This window comes from Nesoenas mayeri (genome assembly GCF_963082525.1).
Source record: "Nesoenas mayeri genome assembly, chromosome: 23".
NCBI classification, from domain to species: Eukaryota; Metazoa; Chordata; class Aves; order Columbiformes; family Columbidae; genus Nesoenas; species Nesoenas mayeri.
In genome coordinates this window covers 2,512,583-2,533,036 of record NC_137574.1, presented here as the reverse complement: position 1 = coordinate 2,533,036, position 20,454 = coordinate 2,512,583, and the positions used below count along the sequence as shown (strand labels likewise).

Genomic DNA, 20,454 nt, shown 5'->3' with positions numbered 1-20,454 from the left:
CCAGGACCAGCCTGGCCCCATGCTGTCCCACGGGCTGTCCCCAGCGTTAGAGGACGTGTCCTTCCCGTGCTGCACGGGGCTGCTGCAGCGCTCCCCACACCCTGCACCCGCATGTGCCACCGGCAGCGTGTCCCCAGCCCCCTGCCCCAGCCCCACAGCTTGCTGGCACCATGTAGGGCTGGTGTGGGCACCCGCCGGGGAGCGAAGGGGTTAAGGCGCTTGGGGCTGGTCCTCGGGGAAGGAGCAGCCTCTCCTCCCCTCTTCCACATCTGGATTCAATAAGGGCTTCGAGAGGCCGGAGCATTCCTGAGCACTGATGTGGAGGCTGCACTCTGGGGCGGCCATGGGGCCCTGGCGCTGCCTGCTGCTCCTGCTCCTCGCCGCGGCCCTGCGCGCCCAGCAGCAGCAGTTCATGGAGTACGTGGAGCGCCGCCTCACCCTCCTGGAGGTACGGCCCCAGTTTGCCCCCCTTCACCCCACTTTGCCCCGCCATGGGGCTCCCAGGCCCTTCCTCTCTGGTGGTGGTGGGGCTGGGAACCAGTTGGGGGTGAGAGATGGGGCAGAGCAGAGCTGGCATGGGGTGCTGTGGCCCCCACCTCACCAGCGCCCCGCACAGCCCAGCACATGACGGCAATGGGAGCGCTGTGGGACAGGGGCGTGCGGGAGCAGGGGTGTCATGGGTCTGGGAGCATCGTGGGTGCAGGAGCATCCAGGGTGCAGGAGCATCCAGGGTGCAGGAGCACTGAGGCTACAGGAACACCAAGGGTGCAGGAGCATTGCGGGTGCAGGAGGTGGCAGGATGGGACCCAGAGTCATGTTTGCAGCGCCCTGTGGCCGTGGGGGCTCCCGTGGCCACACACAGGCAGCGTGACGGCTGCTGCGGGTGGGCTGTGGGAAGCAGAGACCTCAGTGTCCCCGTGGCCACCCCAGGAGAGGATCTCGCAGTGGCACAAGCAGAGCAGCCGCTACTCCACGGAGCTGCGGGACTTCAAGAACCAGGTGCTGGGGATGCTGGAGGCAGCGGAGAAGGAGCGGGAGGCGATGCGGACGGAGGCGGAGAGCGCGGCGGTGCGTGTGGACCGCCTGGAGCGCGAGGTGGACTACCTGGAGATGCAGAACCCCGCGCCGCCCTGCGTGGAGGTGGATGAGACGCTGATGGAGAAGCAGGTGGCCACGGCCAAGCAGAGGAAGAACGAGAAGTACACCAAGCTGACAGGTGAGAGGCTGCTGTGGGGTGACCTTCCCAGCGCACCCAGTCTGCCCTGGACCCATGTTGTAGCATTGCGTCCCAGCAGAGCATCTCTCGGGTGTCTCTGGCACGAACCCTGCACCCCTGCCGCTGCCTGGAGCCGCATCCAAGCTCCACGCCAGAGCCCTGGGCTTCTCCAAAGCCCTTGGGGCAGCGCTGGGGTGAGGGTGGCACAAGGGGACCTCTTGATGCCACCACTGCAACCTCCGCAGTGAGTTTGCAAAGCAGTTGCCTGAGGGCTGGGGTGGGACCCAGCGGGACCCCTGTGACTCCGGCCCAGGGTGGGAGCTTTCCTCGCTCCAGGGCTTTCAGGGTGTCACAGCTGCCCCGCTCTTACAGACTGCAGTGACACCATCGCGAGCATCAGATCCATGAAGATCCTGAAGCGCTTCGGCAGCACCTCTGGGCTCTGGACCAAAGATGCCGCAGGGAACTCCGAGAAGATCTACGTCTTCGACGGCACTGCCAACGACACGGTGTACGTCTTCCCCCGCATGCGGGAGTTCACCCTCTTCTCTGCCACCCGCAAGGCCGCCCGCATCAAGCTGCCCTACCCCTGGGTGGGCACCGGGCACCTCGTCTACAATGGACACCTCTACTACATCCGCCAGCAGGGCCCCTTCCAGGTGATCAAGTTCAACCTGGCCAACAAGACGGTGGTGGACAGCTCGGTGTTCCCTGCCGAGGAGCAGATCCCCGTCTTCGGGCTCTCGCCGTTCACCTACATCGAGGTGGCGGCGGATGAGGAGGGGCTCTGGGCCATCTACGCCACCAAGGAGGACGAGAAGAACATATGCCTGGCCAAGCTGGACCCCACCTCTCTGGACATCGAGCAGATGTGGGACACGCCGTGCCCGCGGGAGAACGCCGAGGGCGCCTTCGTGGTGTGCGGGGCGCTGCACGTGGTCTACAACACCCGCCTGCCCAGCCGCTCCCGCGTGCAGTGCGTGTTCGACGTGAGCGGCACGCTGGCCCCCGAGGACGCCTCGCTCGTCTACTTCCCCAAGCGCTACGGCTCCCACTCCGGCATGAAGTATAGCCCCCACGAGAGGCAGATCTACGCCTGGGATGACGGCTACCAGATCATCTACCGCATGGAGATGAAGAAGAAGCTGGAGGTGTGAGGGGCCATGGGATGGCATCTCTGCCCCATTTCCCATCACTGTGAAATGATGAAATGCTGGATCCCCTTCACCACCCCTGGCCACCCACCAGCACCGGCGTCCCTGCCCAGGACAACCCTGCAGAAAGGTGGACTCATTTAATGAGATGTTGTTCTCTGTGATATAATGAATAAATACTACGCAGCGAGCTGCAGCCATCTGCTTGGGGGGAGCGTGGGGGTGCTGGGGCCAGGCTGCCAGAGCCGTGAGATCCGCATTGCACCAGAGTCACCCCAAAAGACGCTTCCCAAGGGTGGGGTGTCCCTGCAGGGCTGGCCGGAGCAGCGAGCATGGCTCCTGGGCTGGGGGGCTGGACTGGGGGATTGGGCTGGGCTTTGGGCAGGGGTTTAAGCCAGGGCTTTGGGCTGGTTTCTGCTGCAGCAATGGGACCTCTGAGCTCGGCCAGGGCCAGCCTGTTCTGCATGTTCAAAACTATGAGCAAACAGCAAAATCCCCTAATCTGAGAGGAAAATTGGAGGTTCCCCTGGCATGCCGGGGAGGCGCCCTAGCCAGCAGGCACCAGATGTTGCTGCTTTTCCAAGTTCGCTTCTAATGGAGCACAGTTATCTCCCCCCTGCAGCCACGGGATGGCCACAAACCCTTCACATAAGGTCCCCCAAGCCCCTTCCCGTCCCTGTTTGATCGATGCCGAGTCCTGCGCAGCCCCACAGCAGCATCCCAAAGGAGATGGGGCAAGTCTGGAGCCCCTGGGATGGTGGCTCCAGCACTGCTGGGGATCAAGACCCTGTCACCAGCACCAGGGCTGCACCTGGGCATGGGCACAGCCCCGCGTGGCCACCAGGCCACATCCTTCCAGTCCCCGTCACATCACCCAGCAGGGACTGTGCCACTCATGCCGCTCGCACTGCACCCCGAAGGTGCCGTGTTGGGCCGGTTTCTGGCCAGAGGTGCCATGAGCCCCCCAGAAACCCGGATTTGCTGTGATTTGTTCCTGTCACAGCGGCCCAAGAGCACAGAGGAGGAATTACGAGGTGTCTGTGTGTCGTTAAGCATCTCTTTTTCCCATCAGAGTCCTGGAGACAAACGCGGAACACATGAAGCCGTGAGCCGGTCTGGCGAGGCAGGGGTCGCATCCTGCCCGTGTCGCCACAGGGACCCCTCACAGCAAGAGGCCACGGAGCTGCCCAGGTACCCCGGGGGAGGTCCCAGCCCCATGGGGACCAAGGACCTGGTGTCTCCTGGGGCCACCTGCCCTCCATGAACAGTCATGACACCCCCATGTTGCCATAAAGCCAGGTCTGTGCCCCCCACCCCGCACCCAAGCTGTCTGACCACGTGGAGGTGACTTAATATTCGCTTCGAGTTCTTCTGTATTAGAATCGAAGTATCTTTTGGTTGCATAAGAAGAATGTTTAAATACACACTTTGAATGACTGTAATTGGATGGTGCTGAAAGTTCAACACACAGTGCAAGTCAAGCAGAGAAATTATCCAAGTGTGAAGGACTATGTGAACTGTCAAGTCAATTTATAGCCCTTTTCAAGATCAATAACTACGGTAACAGAAATATAATTTTCAGAAATTGCACAGTTGTAAATAATTATGCCAATGATTTCTTTAGCTTGGATTAAAATTGATGGGGCAGCAACAATTCTGCACCAGAAACTGTCTCCTAACCTGAAACAAGTCCTGCACAGTGGGACTTTGCTCCCCTGGGACACCGGTGCTCGTACTCACAGGTACAACCCATGGCAGCAGTTGCCAGAGTCCCGCTTGTGCTGAGCATCACGTGCCCGGCAAGTATTTTAATCTCGTTAGCAAACCTCGCTCATTAAGCTTCATATTGCCATGGCAAGAGGGGCACAAAACCCATGTAGTTGTGCTCCCCTTGCTGGGAACAGCCAGGAGCGGATGCAAAGGTCAGCCTGTCAAAACGAGACGCGTGTTCCTTCTGCGAGAGCTGAGACCCTGAGCTCGCTGCCAGAAAACTGCTCCTGAAACGGGAGGAAAACGGGTTTCTGTCACCATGGGCTGCCCGGGAGGTGCAGCACCCTCCGGCTCAGCGCCAACCTGGCTTACATCCCTGTAAGCGGTGATGGGGGGTCTCTCACTGCACCCCCAAATGATGCTGCATGTGCTGGTGGGGACGTGTCCCATGGACGGGGGTGCTGTGGGGTGGGGACACAGCAGGACCCCCTATGAGTGGCTTCTGACTTCTCTCCTTTGGGATACATTCACTAACAAGGAAAATTGCTGGTATGAGGGTGGGTGAGCCGTCTGCTGCCACCCTGCAAAACCCCAACGTGACGAGCGCCTACAGTAACCACACGCTCATGTGGAATGTGTTTTGTACAAACACTTTGGGGATGAGAAGAAAAATGGAAAAATAACTGCAGTGCCTGAACAGCTTATAAAACCCAGCACTTATCTAGCACTCCACATCTTCAAAGTACTTCAAGAAACATCAACTAATTAATCCTTGGAATAACCCCCATAAAGCAGAACAGCATTATCTCCATTTGCTGGCAAACACTTAGACAAAAATCACATGTTTGATCATCAAAAGTGGTTCGGCTGTGAGCTGGCTGGAGGCGGCTTTGGTGAAGAACAGCAGCTCCCTCGCTGTGGTCCTGGTCTCCCAAAGGGGGCTGAGCAAACCCTAGTGAGCCCCCGGTCTCACACGGACGGAGAAGGACACTGTGACATGGATGCAGGTGGCAGAACCACAGACTCACAGAATGGTTTGGAGGGACCTTCCCAGCTCCCCCAGTGCCCCCCCTGCCATGACAGGGACATCTTCACCAGCTCAGGGTGCTCAGAGCCCCGTCCAGCCTGGCCTGGGATGTCTCCAGGGATGGTTCATCTACCACCTCTCTGGCCAACCTGGGCCAGGCTCTCACCACCAGGCACCCGGTGAGCTTTGCTACCAGCAAACATAGAAGTTCAGCTCCTGCCAGGGCTCATCGATTTCTTTTTTTGTCTTCTTTAAATATATATCGGTCCTATAAGGAGAAAGCAAAGGTTGTGCCGCAGCTGCTGGGTCTCCAGGTGTTTTAATAGGTGTTAATAGGTGTTAATAGGTGTTAATTGCCGCTAATTGCCGCTGCCGGCCCCACCCTGGTAGGAGCCGGTGACCCGGGGTTAATCCAGCGGGCTGGGGGTGATTCGGGGGGGCAGCATCTGCCCTGGACCCCTCCGGGGTCCCCTCAAAACCGGGTTTGTCGCTTCTGTGGGCGCTCCCGGTGGCTCCGCGCAGCCCCGGCCCCTCTCAAATTAACGGATTTCGAGGAACACGCAGTTTTGTCGCCCAGATCACCGGTGACAGCGGCTCCACCGCCCAGGTCACCTGCAGCCGTTACAGCAGCCGCTCTCCCACACCGGAGGCTGCTAAAAACCTTCATTTCCAGGCACACGGTCCCGTTCAGCCTGTGATGGGACAAGGGGGGACCCCTCCCTGTGTCCCCCGGGCTGTGGGCGGGATGGACCCTCGGCAGCTTCACAGCCACTTATCACCTTCTGTAATGAGGGGTTAGTGGAAAATATGCTAATGTGCCTGCTCCACTGAAGCCACCGCTCTCCTTGTGAGTCTGCAGCTCTTTGTGCTTTAATTGCCAGACGTTTTATCTCTTTAAAGAGTCGTCTCTGTAAGTAATAATCCCTTTCATCTCTGCTCCTCTTGAAAAATAACTTCTCTTTGCAAGGCAATCTGATAAAGTAAATTGAGAAGTTATGTTAACAGTAGGACAGAGAAAGCAAGCTCTTCTGGCTAATTTTGTCCCCTTTGTCTCATTCTCAAGCATATTGGCTTTTTTTTCCCCTCCCTGACTCTTTTTCCACTTCACAGGAGCTATTGATAAAGGGAAATGGTTCTGCATGTAGTATTAGAAACAAGGGAACTAACATTAAAAGTAGGCAACTTAAACAAGTGTATTATAGAGATGCTATTGTATTGAAACAAGAAGGGGGGATAATTTCTCCATTTAATACTTTCTTAATGGCTGGTTGGTGAGTATAATCACAGGCTTTTAACTTCAAATAGGTATTTCTGCCCACGTAACATCTGGTTGAGGTCTAACTCATCACACATGGATTGGGAGGCAACAAAGCGCTCTATCCAGGGCTTGGCAGCAGAAGTGGGAGGATGCTGGAGCTTGGGATGAACTCGGACGTGCTAGGAGGGACACACAATGGCAGCAGCTTGCCCACGGTTCTTCGCACTTTCTAATGAAAATGAAGAGTAAGCACAACCAAGTTCAGCAGCACTGTTTGCTTGGAGCTTTGCTGCAGAGAGGGAGAGCTCAGGCCTGTGGCTCCGTGTCCGTGTGGGCTGAGCTGGAGCTAAATCTGCCTCCTCTGAGCGCTGCCAGCATCTGGCCAGATGTGCTGAGCCGGAGGTCAGCCTGCTTTCGCTTTCTGACATGGAGATAATTGTTTTCCACTGAAAGCGGGATCTTCTGGTTAGTAACAGGGATTTAAATGTGTGTGCTCAACCACAGCTCCCTGCTATTTCTGATTTTGCATTGTCAGTGAGCTCAGGGAGCTACAAAGGATTTGGGGACAGGAGGGACCCGGGAGTGTGAGCGCAGTGGCGGGATCTGAAGGGATGGGAACCATAGGGTGCCAGGGGAGGTTTTCATGGGATGTCCGGGCGCAGAGACGGCTCCCGCCTGCCGTGCTGCACCGGCTGGTGCGACCGCGGGTGCTCAGCCCGGTAGGGGGACATCTCTGGGGTCCCCTCATCCCTGGTCATGTCTGCCTGGGGGACATGCTGATGCTGAGATTTGAGGATGAGCGCCTTGGGCCATGGCTGTGCTCAGTTTACCCCACTTTGCCTCCTCAAACACCAAACCTGGCTCCTGCTGTTCCCCCCATGGCACAGAGCTGCCCCTTGTCCCCACACATCCCACCACCAACCCCCTAAACCCTCCATGACACTTGCACCCATCATTGAACGTGCTGCGATGGAGGAAATGTGCTGCAGCTCAAAGAAAAGGACAGAAACTGAGATTTCTTTTAAAAAGGTGGATTCTGCAGAATTATGAGGCCCCCGCAGAACCATCTTCCCAGTGTCCGCTCCTTCCTTTCCCCTCGACAGGAAAACGAAACACAAAACCTTTGCCTTTGGAGCTCACAGCCCTGTCAGAGGAGCTGTGCTTTGTGGCACATGCCGAGTTTCATTATTTTCTGGACACTTTAATTTACTAACAGAATTTGCAGTTATTTCAGTGCTTTGATCAGGATGGATTACCCCGCGTACACTGCTCCCTTTTGGGGCAATATACCCATCTCTCACCAAGAAGATCACACACGAGGAGGACGCAGGCAGGCAGCTCACACCAGCCCAGGGATTTCACGCATCCTGGCGTCTACGCGATTTCACTCGGATTTTCTTTGGGGTGTTATTATTACTAATGCTATGATTATTGAAGATGTTTCCTGAGGACACAAAACCGCCAGCTCAGCTTATTCAGCTAAGCAGTTCTTTAATTTCTTTCCTCTCTGAAAATCAGCTCCCCAGAGCCTTTCTGGAATGGATCTGAATTTTCTACTTAAGAAATCCTCCCAAAGCAAAACTGCAGAGGGTTTGGGTTTGCCCCAGCACCACCTGCAATGTGGGGATCGTGGGCCAGCTCCAAGAAACACAAGGTAAGTTCTATTTCTCTGTTTGCCTCCAACTCCCTCCCCGTGTGTTGGGGCTCAATGAAGCGCTGATTTTGGGGTCTCTAGCCCCTTTGCCTTCCCGTGGCTGTGCTAGCACAAGGTCCGTGTCTTTCTGACAATGCGGAGGGAGGTATAACCATGGTAACTGCGATTATTACAGAAAATTGCTGCCGTAACTACAGAGGTAGGGTCAAAACAAACAGAAATTACCAATTTTTCTGTTTCTGGTAAAATGCAGAGGTATGCTACTGATTCACTAATTGCTCAGTTAAATGGATTTCTCCAAAATTACCCACTAGCCTTGGTAAATGAAAACGATGCGAAGATGAGCACTTGTATGGAATCGCTCGGGCAAGTGAAAATGTGAAGTCTGATGAGGCAAAGCCCCTGGAGGAGCATCTGTCCCAGGAGACCAGGTATGGATGAGGTTCTAGGGGACACGGGTTAATTCCAGTGTTGGGTTAATGGCTGGAACCAATAATGTTCATGGTCTCTTCCCTCTCAACGGGAATGCAATATTTTAATACATAATTAGGCGCTAAGGGGAAAATGAGAACTAAGAAATAAATGCTAATCCATCGATTAATTTACAGTGGAAATCCAGTCCCTGACCTCCAGGCAGCTGCTCCTTGCCAAGTGCCCATGACTTTCATAGTCCTTCTCCTTCTTTTTATTCCCTTTTAACCTAAAATTGCTTCACGCCTTGCAACCCGGAGGGCTCGAAACAGCCAAGCACACAGGCCAGAGCTGGGCTTTGTGACCGGCTCCTGCAGACAATTGTCCCCACAGCTTCATGCTGAATTGCCGGCTCTTCCTCGACCGCAGGTTTTCAGGAAATCAGGGGTTTAAATGAAAAGCGCTTTTCCACAACTGAGCCACCTCCGTGTCGGTGTCATTTGCCATCTCCTGCTATTTTCCATTCCTGAGCCAAGCTGACCTTGGAAATTGAAATTTTCAGCTCGCAACACAAAAAAAAAATGAAGAAAGAACTATAATTTAATCAAGAGACATCAGTACCAATAAATCTCATGCATTCTGCACAGCTGGGGCGCGGTGTCACCGTGCCGTGTGCTGACCCCATAGCGTCCCCGGGTGATGCTCAGAGGGAAACCAGGCAATTTCTGCCATTGCTGGCCCCTCCGTTATTCCATTCGCTGCAAGAGCCACCTTCACAGCCTTAGAGGTAATTTTAGGAAATAATTACTTTAATTGCATCATCAGCTCCATTCCTGCCACTGTCCTGCCACATGGTTTCGGGTGGGAATTAGGGTATTTTAGACTTAAATTCTCATATTTTAGTTTTTCCTCTGGCTAAAGAAATCCTTATTAAATCTGATCTCTAACCAACCGTGGTTCACCCTGAAGGGTGTTTGTTGCTGACATATCTGACAACCCTGCTTCTGGCAGCACAAATACCTGTTACCGCTGGGACTGTCTTTGCTGTGGAAAACATCTTATTTTTGGCCGGTTGTTCACGTACACCAGGCAAACTCCAGGTTTCAGAGAGCAGCTTGATTTTTTTAAGTCCTGTGGATATATGATGGATAATAACGAAGATGTCCTTTGGCGTTTTTGACACCTTTGCTCGTGAGAAGAACCCCGGCTTGGGGCCACGAAGCAGCCCAGCCCCCAGCAGCATCACCTCCGCTGCAGGGCAGGAGATGTTGCTGTGGAGGTTTCTGGTGGGCACAGGAGCATCCAAGAGCCCCAGGGGCAGCCCCACAGCCCTCACTGGTGGCATCACCTTATGGAACGAGCTTGGAAGGACCTTCTCCCACACCAGCACCAGGCTGTTAATCTGCAATACAGACATCCTCAGCTCCTGGTTGCAGGATGCTAGTTAGTGGCTTGGTGATTTTTTTTCCCCCATTGAGGCTGCAGGAGGGAGAAGACCCAAGGGTCGGGGCAGCTCATCCCCATAGAGGGGCCATCTCCATCAGATGGAGACAGCCAGAGCAGCTCGGCAGCCCTGCAGAACATACACAGTGTGCAGCAATTAGCAGTTCATTAGATAAAGCAACAGGCAGAAAGGTCCTCCTGGTTTCTGTAATGATTATGTCCTAGAAAAGCTGCGTTAATTCATCTCCAGCAGGCAGGGGCCGTGCCCGGATTGCTGTGCCTGGTACAACAGCCTTCATAGAATTATAGAGTATTATAGATGGGGTAGCTGGGGAGCTTCAAGGCTCATCTAGTCCAATTCCCTGCCATGAGCAGGGACATCTTCACCAGCTCAGGTTGCTCAGAGCCCCGTCCAGCCTGGCCTGGGATGTCTCCAGGGATGGTTCATCTACCACCAACCTGGCCCAGGCTCTCAACACCCTGAGGGGCAACAATTTCTTCGTGTCCCACCTGAATCTCGAGGGGTTTCCAATGAGCACCAGGCCAACCAGGGCTCCTGTGACATGGGATGAGGTCTGTGGGACCAAAGCCCCCATTGGGCTGGCACAGGGAGCTGGGAGGGGGACACCATGGGACGTCTGGGGCCAAGGGGTTGGAGGGGCGGGCAGGGTGATCTCCAGCATCGGAGGGGAAATCAGCAGAGCAACGAGCAAAATCCTCCTTCATTTATGTAATCTATGTAGAGTAATGCTAGCAAACCGACTTAATTAATTACAGCTCTTCCACTCTGTCCCTCATGGCAGTCAAGAAACCCTCAGCTTCTGAGGGAATTTGAAATGCAGAGGGGTGCGCAGTCGCTAATGGGAGATTAGGAGTTAGTCTTCCACTTCAGAAGCAATTAACAATCCAGAAAGCATTCTACATATGTGGATTTGATGACTGGGTCATATTTCCCGGTCACTGATTTGCTGTGGGATGTTTCCCCAGTATCACTGACCCATCTCACACCGGCCCATGGGTCCCCTCCATGGGGACACAGCCCCGGGAAGGCCCGTGGGGATCTCGGGGTGTCTGTTTTGGGGGAGCTTTGTCTCCTAATCATATTTTCCTGTTGATTTCTGATGCCGCAGGTTACCGCATCTGCACTTGGCTCCGGTGCCGCTGTTCCCACGGCAACGGAATGTTCTCTGGATTTGCCTTGACCCATCCTAAGGTACTTTATGAGCTTTAATGAACTGCATTTTTAATAGGAGCCTACACTGGGTTTTTGTAATACATGTGCTTTAAATTCCGTGTTTCTCATGATGAATGACTCGGGAACATACGATGCGTAATTATATTTGCATGACTAACGCACTGTCTTTATGTGTATATATATATATATATACATATATATATATATATAAAGCTATAAAATATAATTACAAACTATATTTGAGAGAAGTCCAGTGAGAAAACAAACAAACAAACAATTTGTGGAATATCTAAGCAGCACTGTTGTCACTGAAGGCTGAGTGCAGAGCTACACTTGGACAAAGATCCAGCTTTACTAAGCCTGTGCATCTGCAAAGAACAGCTGAGATCCACCTTGCACAGGCTCACCCACAGCACTCTCGACAACCCTGATTTTTTGGGGTGCTGCTCACCCTGGAAAAACAGCCTATATTACCTTTTCTTTTGCAAAATTTAGACTATCCTTTTGGTTTCTTGTTGTGTGCATCCAGGAGCTGTGACTCTATAAATGACAGTTTCTTGTCCCAATGAGGTCATCCTTGCATGATGCATTATAACTAGAAATTAGATCCCTGACCTGGCATTTAAATAAGTGCACAACTGTACTGATATATATAATCTTAATGGCAGGAAGAATGAGCAGGGACCCAGGGGAGAAAAACCTCTAGCAAAATGAGACTGAGAAGTCTGGGACGGCTGGATTAGAGACACAATTAAAAGGGCAAATAGCAAAAGTACAAAAAATTAAGAATAAATAGAGAACTGAGATAAGAATCTCAGGGATCAGGGCTATACTTTCCTTAAACGAGCTATAATTTGCTGTCTGATTTATCACCTTATGACATAAGTGAGGAAAAGTATCTGGACTGAAGGTACTTGAACTAAAGACAGCAGCAGGACTGGTGCGTGTATGGGACTGGGGATATGTGACTGTGTAAAGAAAAGGTTTTGGGGGGTGGTTTTTGTCTACTTGTGAGGAGCACTCTATAATTATAAATTAATGGTCACTTTTAGAGTGCCACTTAGGGGGATTTTTCACCTTTGTTTTTTTCTCTCACATATGAAGTTATTTTGCTCTCAAATGGGTGGGAGGGGACGTGGCTGGGGGTCTGACCCCTTGTAATGAGTGAGGTTTCACGTCTCCCTGTGTCCCCATCATTAAACCAGCAGTAATCATTAATAAGTGGCCGCCTTCATTTCAGTGCCTCTAACTCCTCCTGCAGTCAGTCATTTCTCTATGAAATTGGAGACTATGAGGCTAAAACTAAAAGGAAAAGGGACATCATACATAGCCTGAAATTCACCTCTCCAATGAGGTCTGAAGGAGCAAGAGTCTCCAACGGCAAAGTCTCCCATGGGACATGGCCCCGGGCTCATCGTGCTGATTTTGCCTGGTAATAATTTAAACTTCTCTGTGAGTTACTATCATATGGTAAGAGAAGGAGCAAGAAAGCAACTTAGCTAATCCTGGGATGGTGCCTGTGCCAGGCTCAACTCCTTTTCAGAGTTATAATCCCTCTCTAGATGAAAGGGAAATATTTGCGCTCGCACGGTGTGTCTCGTCTCCATGAGTGTGACCAATCTTCTCGAGTGGCTGCGCCGAGGCGATGACAAACACACAATGGTTTGATTATCCCCTCGCCAAGGGACGTGGCAAAATCTCAGCAGTTAAAATATAAGTGTAGGGGGTTGAACTACCCAGACGTGGGTGTTATTCACCAGCGTGAGATCCAGTTTTCCAGTAACGCAAGTGACAGCCAGTATTGAGTGCAAATTGATTATCGGTGTGAAGCGAGGATTAAAAATAGCAGCTTTGTGTCAAACCCCACGTATGTTTTGACTAAATCCTAGATAACAAGAAGAATGGATAAGAGACGGAGATTATACAGAAAATGCCAAAAACCAAGAAGCTGGGATTAAAGAAAAGGATTTGAGTGGGTTAGAGTGGTTAATGATTGTCAAGTGCCATCCTGGCATCCAGCTGTGACTTCTCCTGGGGACAGCTTGTGATGGGGGTGCTTTGATCTGCAAACCTCAAAGAGGCATTTCCAAGTCATGGTGCCCAACACCCCAGGCTCAGGTCAGCTCAGGCCAAGGTTCAGGGGGCTCGTGGTTGGTTTTCAAACCAACCGTTGGTGTAAGTCAATTATTTTGCATGGTTAGAAGACCCGGAACGTTCCTGGAAAGGATGGGTTGTCTGCTAAAGGGGCGTCCTCAGCTGTGTCCCGTGGTAGAATTCTACAGCGCTCCTGATGTTGTGAGCTAATGCACTTCTGCCCCCTTTTTGTTTCAATGAACGATAAGTACTTGAAATATATCTATCTATGTATATATTCTTTTTCTCTGTGACTAGTGCTCAGCAATTCCCCAAGGGATGGATGCATGTTGACTGCCCCAGGACAAACGAGAACTGCAAATTCTACGCCGAAGGAGTGGCTGCTTCAAATCACAGTCTGCATACCATGCGAAGGTCTGTTATTATCACATTTTATAGCATCTGCTGTGATTACTGTAACCATCTAAAATCACATAACAGACAATTACCGCTTTCGCAAGACCAAGTGTTTCACCAGACGAGGCAAGACTTACAAATCAAATAATTTTATTGAGTTTCTGCTTCTATAGCATGTGGCACATAAAAGAGAATTAAGACACAAGGTGTGATGAGAAATTACGTGTTTGTCCTTCACTGAACAAAGGATTCATCTTACTCAGAAAAACAATGCAGAAATACACCCTTCTCTGCTAGTCGTGATGTTTGGTGGAGGCTGATGCTGTGGCGTTTAGGAGAATGGAAACTGAAGTTGACCTGAAGATGGTGGCCAATGTGTGCAGTTCTGCCAGCCTGAAGTGAGGAGAAATGGCTGCCTTGCCAGCAAATTTGAACTCGGAACCAAAATATATGCATTTACTTAATTTAATTACAGTGGAACAAACAGCACTAATGCCCTTATTAACTTGGAGAAAAATCCACGATGAGAAAGCGTCCAAAATCCACGTCTGGCTGATAAAGATCAGCTGGTTTAGCTGTGTTCGCAAAGCCAGCGCTCGGGATGTTTAACTTCATTTTTGGCCTCTAAAGTTTCATTTTGTTTTCAAAACTTGATCTCCCTCCAGGGCTTGGGCCTTAGAAACTTTTTTCATTAAGTGCTGATAGTTCAAGAAAAAAAATTTAGAAGCTTTTTTTTAGTATTGGTTGTGTTTCTGTATTTCCCTCTACCCTTTTGTTCACCCTTTATTACTAGGATGATATAAGAAATGAAGACCTAGTGCTCATGCAAGGATGTCACCCACTTCTGTAACATCTTTCCCCCTTTATGTCCAAACTCCACTTGGACTTGGGGCAACGCAATTCTCTCCACTCCAGATAACGTGGTAATGCACGGGAGGAATGAGCAGCAGCTACGAAGGGGTCTTAGGAAGTTGTTCATGCAAGAAGCTCTGGGGAGTCTTCAAACATAGGAAAAAAGAATTCTCCCCAGAGGAATCAACGGCATTTTTTTAAATATGACAAAAGGAATTTGGGATACACACCGCACAAACTTCTAAGAGCTCCTGAACACCTCTACGTGAAGAGGAAACCTGCGGACACGCTGCTGGGTTTGGGCTGAGCACAAGAGGAAAGAGCCGCTCGCGGATCCCAAGGTCTCGCGCGTCTTTTGCTGCTGCTGCTCTTCCAGGTGGGACCGGTCCGGTGTCCCCTCTCCCGGCCACCCGTGCTCTCTGTAGACACTCAGAGCATCTTTGCGCTTTTCCAGCCTTCATACAGCCTAAAAACTATTTTACATGTTGTTTTTACATACCAAACCTCCAGCTCATGTCTCAGTCTACCTTCTTCCTCTGGAAACGGATCCATACAGTAAAAGCCACGAGAAAATAAACATCACCTTGGGAGACGTATTAGACAAAGACATATTTGACCACAAAACGGGTTTCTGCCTTTACTTACGTGGGAACAGCTAGACTGGAAAGTCTCGCTGCTGCCAGTGCCACTCAGCAACAAATTACTGAGACTGTAGGCCAAGTGCAAAAATAACTTGGTTTAGTCCCATTTTCCTCGCCGCCGTCTGTATCACGGGGTGGGTGGTGGTTTGGGCGAGGGACAGGAGCCCTGGCTGTCAAAACTCGCTGCCCGGCCGTGCCACTGCAGGGACAGAAGAGAAATCACGTCTAAGCAAACAGGAGCGATCATTTGAAATTCTTCTCATCGCTTCGTTGCCCGGCTCCAACATCCTCATCTACTCTATAGCATGTTTCAACTTATTGACCGCCTGCGTTTAACCACTCAGGAAGAATTACTGAACAATTTACTTTATCGCTTTGTAAATCAATTCACAGAATGAAAGGCAAAATAAACACTCTGTGTGTGTGCTGTGAAGACAAAGCTCGCTCTCGGTTTAGTTGTTTCCTGGTTTAGCACTGTTGCCTTTTTGTTTTAGAAATACTGCCTAATTGCAAAAGTACTTGTGTCTTTCCCGGCGGGTAATTTTACTGCACAGAACCTGTGTCCACAGTGCCAGAGACATTTCTCAAAGTGAAAATCAGATCAAAGAGTCAATGGATAGAGCAAACATTTTTTTGCCATACTTACGGGATCATAAATTACAACTCATCTGCCTTGGGGGCTACTATTATAACTCAAAACCATTACTCCTCAAGCTTTTGAGTACTTGCCCATCTCACCCTCTTGTTTTATTAAATTCAAATGACAAATGACAGGCATCTCCCAGAGACAACAGGAGGCATAATGCTTCCACTGCTTTGTACTCCCCCAGAACAATTCCCTCCTCTCCTACATAAGCAGAAACTCTTTGCTGGATAATATTAATGCTCTAGCATATACAAATTTAATTTCTATGGGTGAAAACTCATTCAAGTCAGGCGTGCAGGGCACAGACTCCGTGTCCACTTGGACCCAGCTCCGGAGGCTGGTTTTTATCATTCGCTTCACAATGTGGCTCGTTGGTTACAAAGCAGGGCCAGAGACAGGGTCAAGGATTCAGCCAATTTCCTTCCCCAAAGAGACCAGCCAGTGTACATGGCCCAGGTTTGCACTATGTAGCCAGAAATAGCAGGGTCCTCTGCATGCTCCTTGCATTGCTCTGCCTGCACTTACAGTGATGTTTGCCACTCCAAAACGTGATGAAAACTCTTCCAAGAGTAGATTCAAGTGGCCAATGTGCCACGGAGAACCAGCAGATATTTTTCCTTCTTTTAATTACGCATCCATTGCATAATTAACAGTCAGAAACTAGAACAGTTCAATGAGAGTCAAACATGCCCAAAAGTCTGGAAGAGGCCGGTTTTGCATATCTAAAGATAAATGGTTGTTCTTCATTATGGGCATGACTTTAGCTCTCAGCAAAGTTAGTGGGTTTTTATCTGGAGAAATATTTAAAACAAATAAATGTTCCCATGCTGAATGTCAGAGGGACTTGGCAACATCAAAGACCCATTTTGCATTGTGCTAGTGATGATACCCTACGACATTAGAGTTTGTCTTTCGTGGATAACAGAGACATTTCCCATTTTCAGAAGTCCTCTTCAAAGTCTGGAAAGACGTGCTGTGATTTCATATTTCTTTCTATAGACACCCCACCTAACCTGGGGGATGGAGGAAGCAGCAATGGGTGGGATGGCTGCAGGACACCTGGGGGGTGAAGCCACAGCAGCAGGTCCCAGCAGGACCTCGAGGATCAAAGATGGGAACAGGTTTGTGCGGAGGCCAAGAGTTTATCGTCACAATAACTTCAAAAATGCAACAGCGAGTGGGATTCTCATCTTGTGCTCACAAACTCCCCTTCTAAACAACAGCTGTGTGAGGAAGATAGTACTTACAAGCCTGCAATTAGTGATTCATTTGCATATGTTCTCTTTTTACTGATGATGGTCATTAAAGAAGCCCAGTTTGTTACTCACTGTTGATAAATATGGAGCAAGCAAAGACATGAAATGTAAGAGAAGCAAGTTTCCCTGAAGGCTAAAGCAAAGAAGAGGAGAAAGAACAATGCTGGCACACAGAGAACAGACCTGAGTCATGTTGCTGACCCAGAAATGCGGATTTTTGGGCTGTGGTAGTACAGAAATGCGTCTGGTGGACCTGGTCCAATGTTGCCCAATTCTGGACAGCCAAGGAACATCTGGGGATGGTTTTCCTGGTCGCATCACCAGAACATGGGATCCTGAGCTGTAGTCAAAACACGTCAACAAGCCGCTTTTTTTGGCCAGAGGATTTTGAGGCACGCCAGGCAGGGCGGCTCGTGTGTGATTAACAACGAAATTCGGGATTCCCCACCTTTTCTTCCCCCATCTGCAGCCCCGAGGTGGGAGCAGGACTGAGCAGCTCCGGCTCAACGGCTCCAGTCACCTGCTTGCCAGTTTGTGCTTTCAAAAAGACAATTCAATCCCAGCTCCCTGCTTTCGGCTCAAGACCAAGTGCTCGATCAGGAAAGACACTGATGTGCAGCAGAAGCCGTAACTAATCGTTAGAGCAAACAGAGACCGTGAGGATCAACTAGAAAGCAAACGCTCCGTTTGCCGGTGCCCGGCAGCAAACGCTCTGAAGATTATTAAGATAATGAAGATGAAGAAGATGAAGAAGATGATGGATGAAGATGGATGACGAAGATGGATGACGAAGATGGATGACGAAGATGGATGACGAAGATGATGAAGATGATGATGAAGAAGATGATGAAGATGATGAAGAAGATGATGAAGATGATGATGAAGAAGATAGATGAAGATATATAGATGAAGATAGATGAAGATAGATTATGAAGATGAAGATGATGAAGATGAGCTGGCCTGGATGGCCTCCATGTGCGCAGGGACCCGGAGCTGACAATACAGATAGACGTTGCTTTTAAAAGACGCACAAAAGCATACGGAAAAGATGACGCGATGAGCTGTAACCAACAAATACCATTTCCCACACGTTTCTGTGCAGGAGCCTTCACTTTTTCCTATTTGTGGGTTTTGTTTTGGATTGTTCTTTTTAAGCTGCACTGGGGATTTGCAGACAGCAGCGCTAAAACTTGTAAGGGCAAATAAATACAGGAGCCATTTGCTTGCTGGCTCTGCGCATCGGCTTGTGGCACAAATACCAGAACAGATGATCAGAGGCTTTTTTTCCCTTTCTTTTAAGCAGAGCTCCTGACCTGTGCACTGGGGGGTGAAATGATTCACTCAGTTGGTTTATTTCTAAAGTCTTGGGGGCTCAGCAGCGTTTTTCAAAGTGTGTGTTAGAAGGTGAGTCATCCTACGTGCCTTCTTTTTTTTTCCACTGAATTTCGTCACAATAATTATGTCTTTTTCTTTCTATCTATTATCAAAAACTTTACAGGAGTCCTTCTTTCCAACTCCCACCTGAAAAATGGTGTAGTAAAGTCATATAAATTACTAGCAGGAGAAAGAACTCCTGCCCCTGGGTCAGATGTGGCGGTGGGTATTGTGCTGTGAGGTGCTACAGATGATACAGGCACCAAGTGAAGTGATCAAAACCTGGTCGCCAGCTCTCCATGGCACACGTTCCTTGCTCAGACAGCTGTGGATCATGCGGAAAATTTCAGCGTTCAGGCATGGAAAGGCGAATTCACCACCCAGAGGCCATATCACTGTTACGCACAACTTGCACATCGGTTCAGTTCTGTTGTGATTTACACTGGTTCTGCACAGCTGACCTGGCGGGTTAATCCCAATTTGCAGTGGTGCAAATATGAGATCGTGAAACCACTCATGTGAATTTTCAAGTGTCCATTATCTGCTATACATATCTCCACTGTGTCTTAAACTAAGATATTGATGGCTGCATTTTCCCACTGCTGTAACTAACCCGGCTCTAGGAAGCAACAAAGATGCTGAAGGGAGTGGAGCATCTCCCGTGTGAGGAAAGGCTGAGGGAGCTGGGGCTCTGGAGCTGGACAAGAGGACACTGAGGGGGGACTCATTCATGTTTACAGATATCTAAAGGGTGAGTGTCAGGAGGATGGAGCCAGGCTCTTCTCGGTGACAACCAGTGACAGGACAAGGGGAAATGGGTTCAAACTGGAACACAGGAGGTTCCACTTAAATATGAGAAGAAACTTGTTCATGGTTGAGGTGGCAGAGCCTGGCCCAGGCTGCCCAGGGGGGTTGTGGAGTCTCCTTCTCTGCAGACATTCCAACCCGCCTGGACACCTTCCTGTGTAACCTCATCTGGGTGTTCCTGCTCCATGGGGGGATTGCACTGGATGAGCTTTCCAGGGCCCTTCAACCCCTGACATTCTGGGATTCTGTGATTCAGTGAGATTCCTTTGATAAACCCTGGCTCTGGACATGGCCCTACGGCCACGTTTTATCTGCGATACAGAAATACCCGCCCGGGGAGCAGCGGTAATGAAAAGGGCTGCAGAGCTCAGCTCGGGCGCTGCCGGCATCAACTCGCACGGCTGTGGCTACAAACACTCAGAGAAACAAACTGCAGAAACCAGCCCAATGAATCTGAGCCGGGATGGAGAGCACTGAGCACAAACTGCATTCTTGTAAGGGGAAAGATAAGATTTCTAAGAAACAGGGTTCGATATATATTAATTTGAAGTACCGCTTGGATAACCAAGCCTGGTGTCTGCCTTCCAGTAGAGTTCAGTATCTGAACTTCAAAGGGAAAATAAGATGGTTTTTGTTATGTACTTTGTCTGTGAGTCTAAGGGAAAATGTTTCCTTAAGCCCAGATCCAGTGGGAGGTTTTATTGCCCTTTATTATACTATCACTGGCCACAAATACCGGCTTCCCTTTCATACCTGAAGTGTCACCAGCATGCGTGCCATTTTCCACAGCGCTCTCCTCCAGAATTTATGGCCTAAATCAGGCAAAAACCCAAAGAGCTCAATAGGAGCGTGAGAAAATGGAGTGCGAGGAGGAAGAGAATGTTGGAAATGGTCAAAATGGTACCCAGGCGTTTCAGCCTTATTTTATCATCTGGGGCTGCATCAAGTGAATCTTTTTCTCTGGAGATGCTTAGAGCAATTACATTTGTTCTATTTATTCTCCCTCAAAGGCTGGGTGATGAGTCAACAGAAAAATCTTTCAGGATGAAAAAAAATTGAAACTTGAAATAGGCAATATCCCTGGACAATTTGTTCTGCAATCAGAACAGCATTCACTTCCCTTACTGCTCTCAGTCTCTAATTTAAAATAGAAAAAAAACCAACAAAACAAAACAATACAGTAACAGTCACATCTGTAAATACAGTCCCTGCTCAAGGAGCTATTTCAAGACAGTGCAGATGCTTGTTTTCCAGGGTTCATTTCTGGTGAGAAAATTCCCCCAGCTGCCATCAGAAATTCCCAAGTGAGAGCAGCAGCTC

General features: G+C 50.1%; 2 protein-coding genes across 2 annotated transcripts in view; one reads left to right on the top strand and one right to left on the bottom strand.

Moving 5' to 3' along the window:
* Nucleotides 1–343: 343 nt before the first annotated feature.
* Nucleotides 344–2,373, top strand: OLFML3 (olfactomedin like 3; the record flags this gene model as incomplete). Its single annotated transcript, XM_080358110.1, has 3 exons — nucleotides 344–448; nucleotides 931–1,216; nucleotides 1,589–2,373. The coding sequence occupies 3 exons, from the start codon at nucleotides 344–346 to the stop codon at nucleotides 2,371–2,373; spliced, it is 1,176 nt and encodes a 391-aa protein (XP_080214236.1).
* A 12,805-nt stretch (nucleotides 2,374–15,178) lies between these two features.
* SYT6 (synaptotagmin 6) overlaps nucleotides 15,179–20,454 on the bottom strand; it is a gene marked incomplete at both ends in the record, with an annotated part of 29,365 nt that continues 24,089 nt past the window's right edge. Inside the window, one exon of the mRNA XM_080358547.1 lies at nucleotides 15,179–15,250. Within this exon, the coding sequence (XP_080214673.1) occupies nucleotides 15,179–15,250 (72 nt within the window). The remainder of the gene's footprint in view (nucleotides 15,251–20,454) is intronic.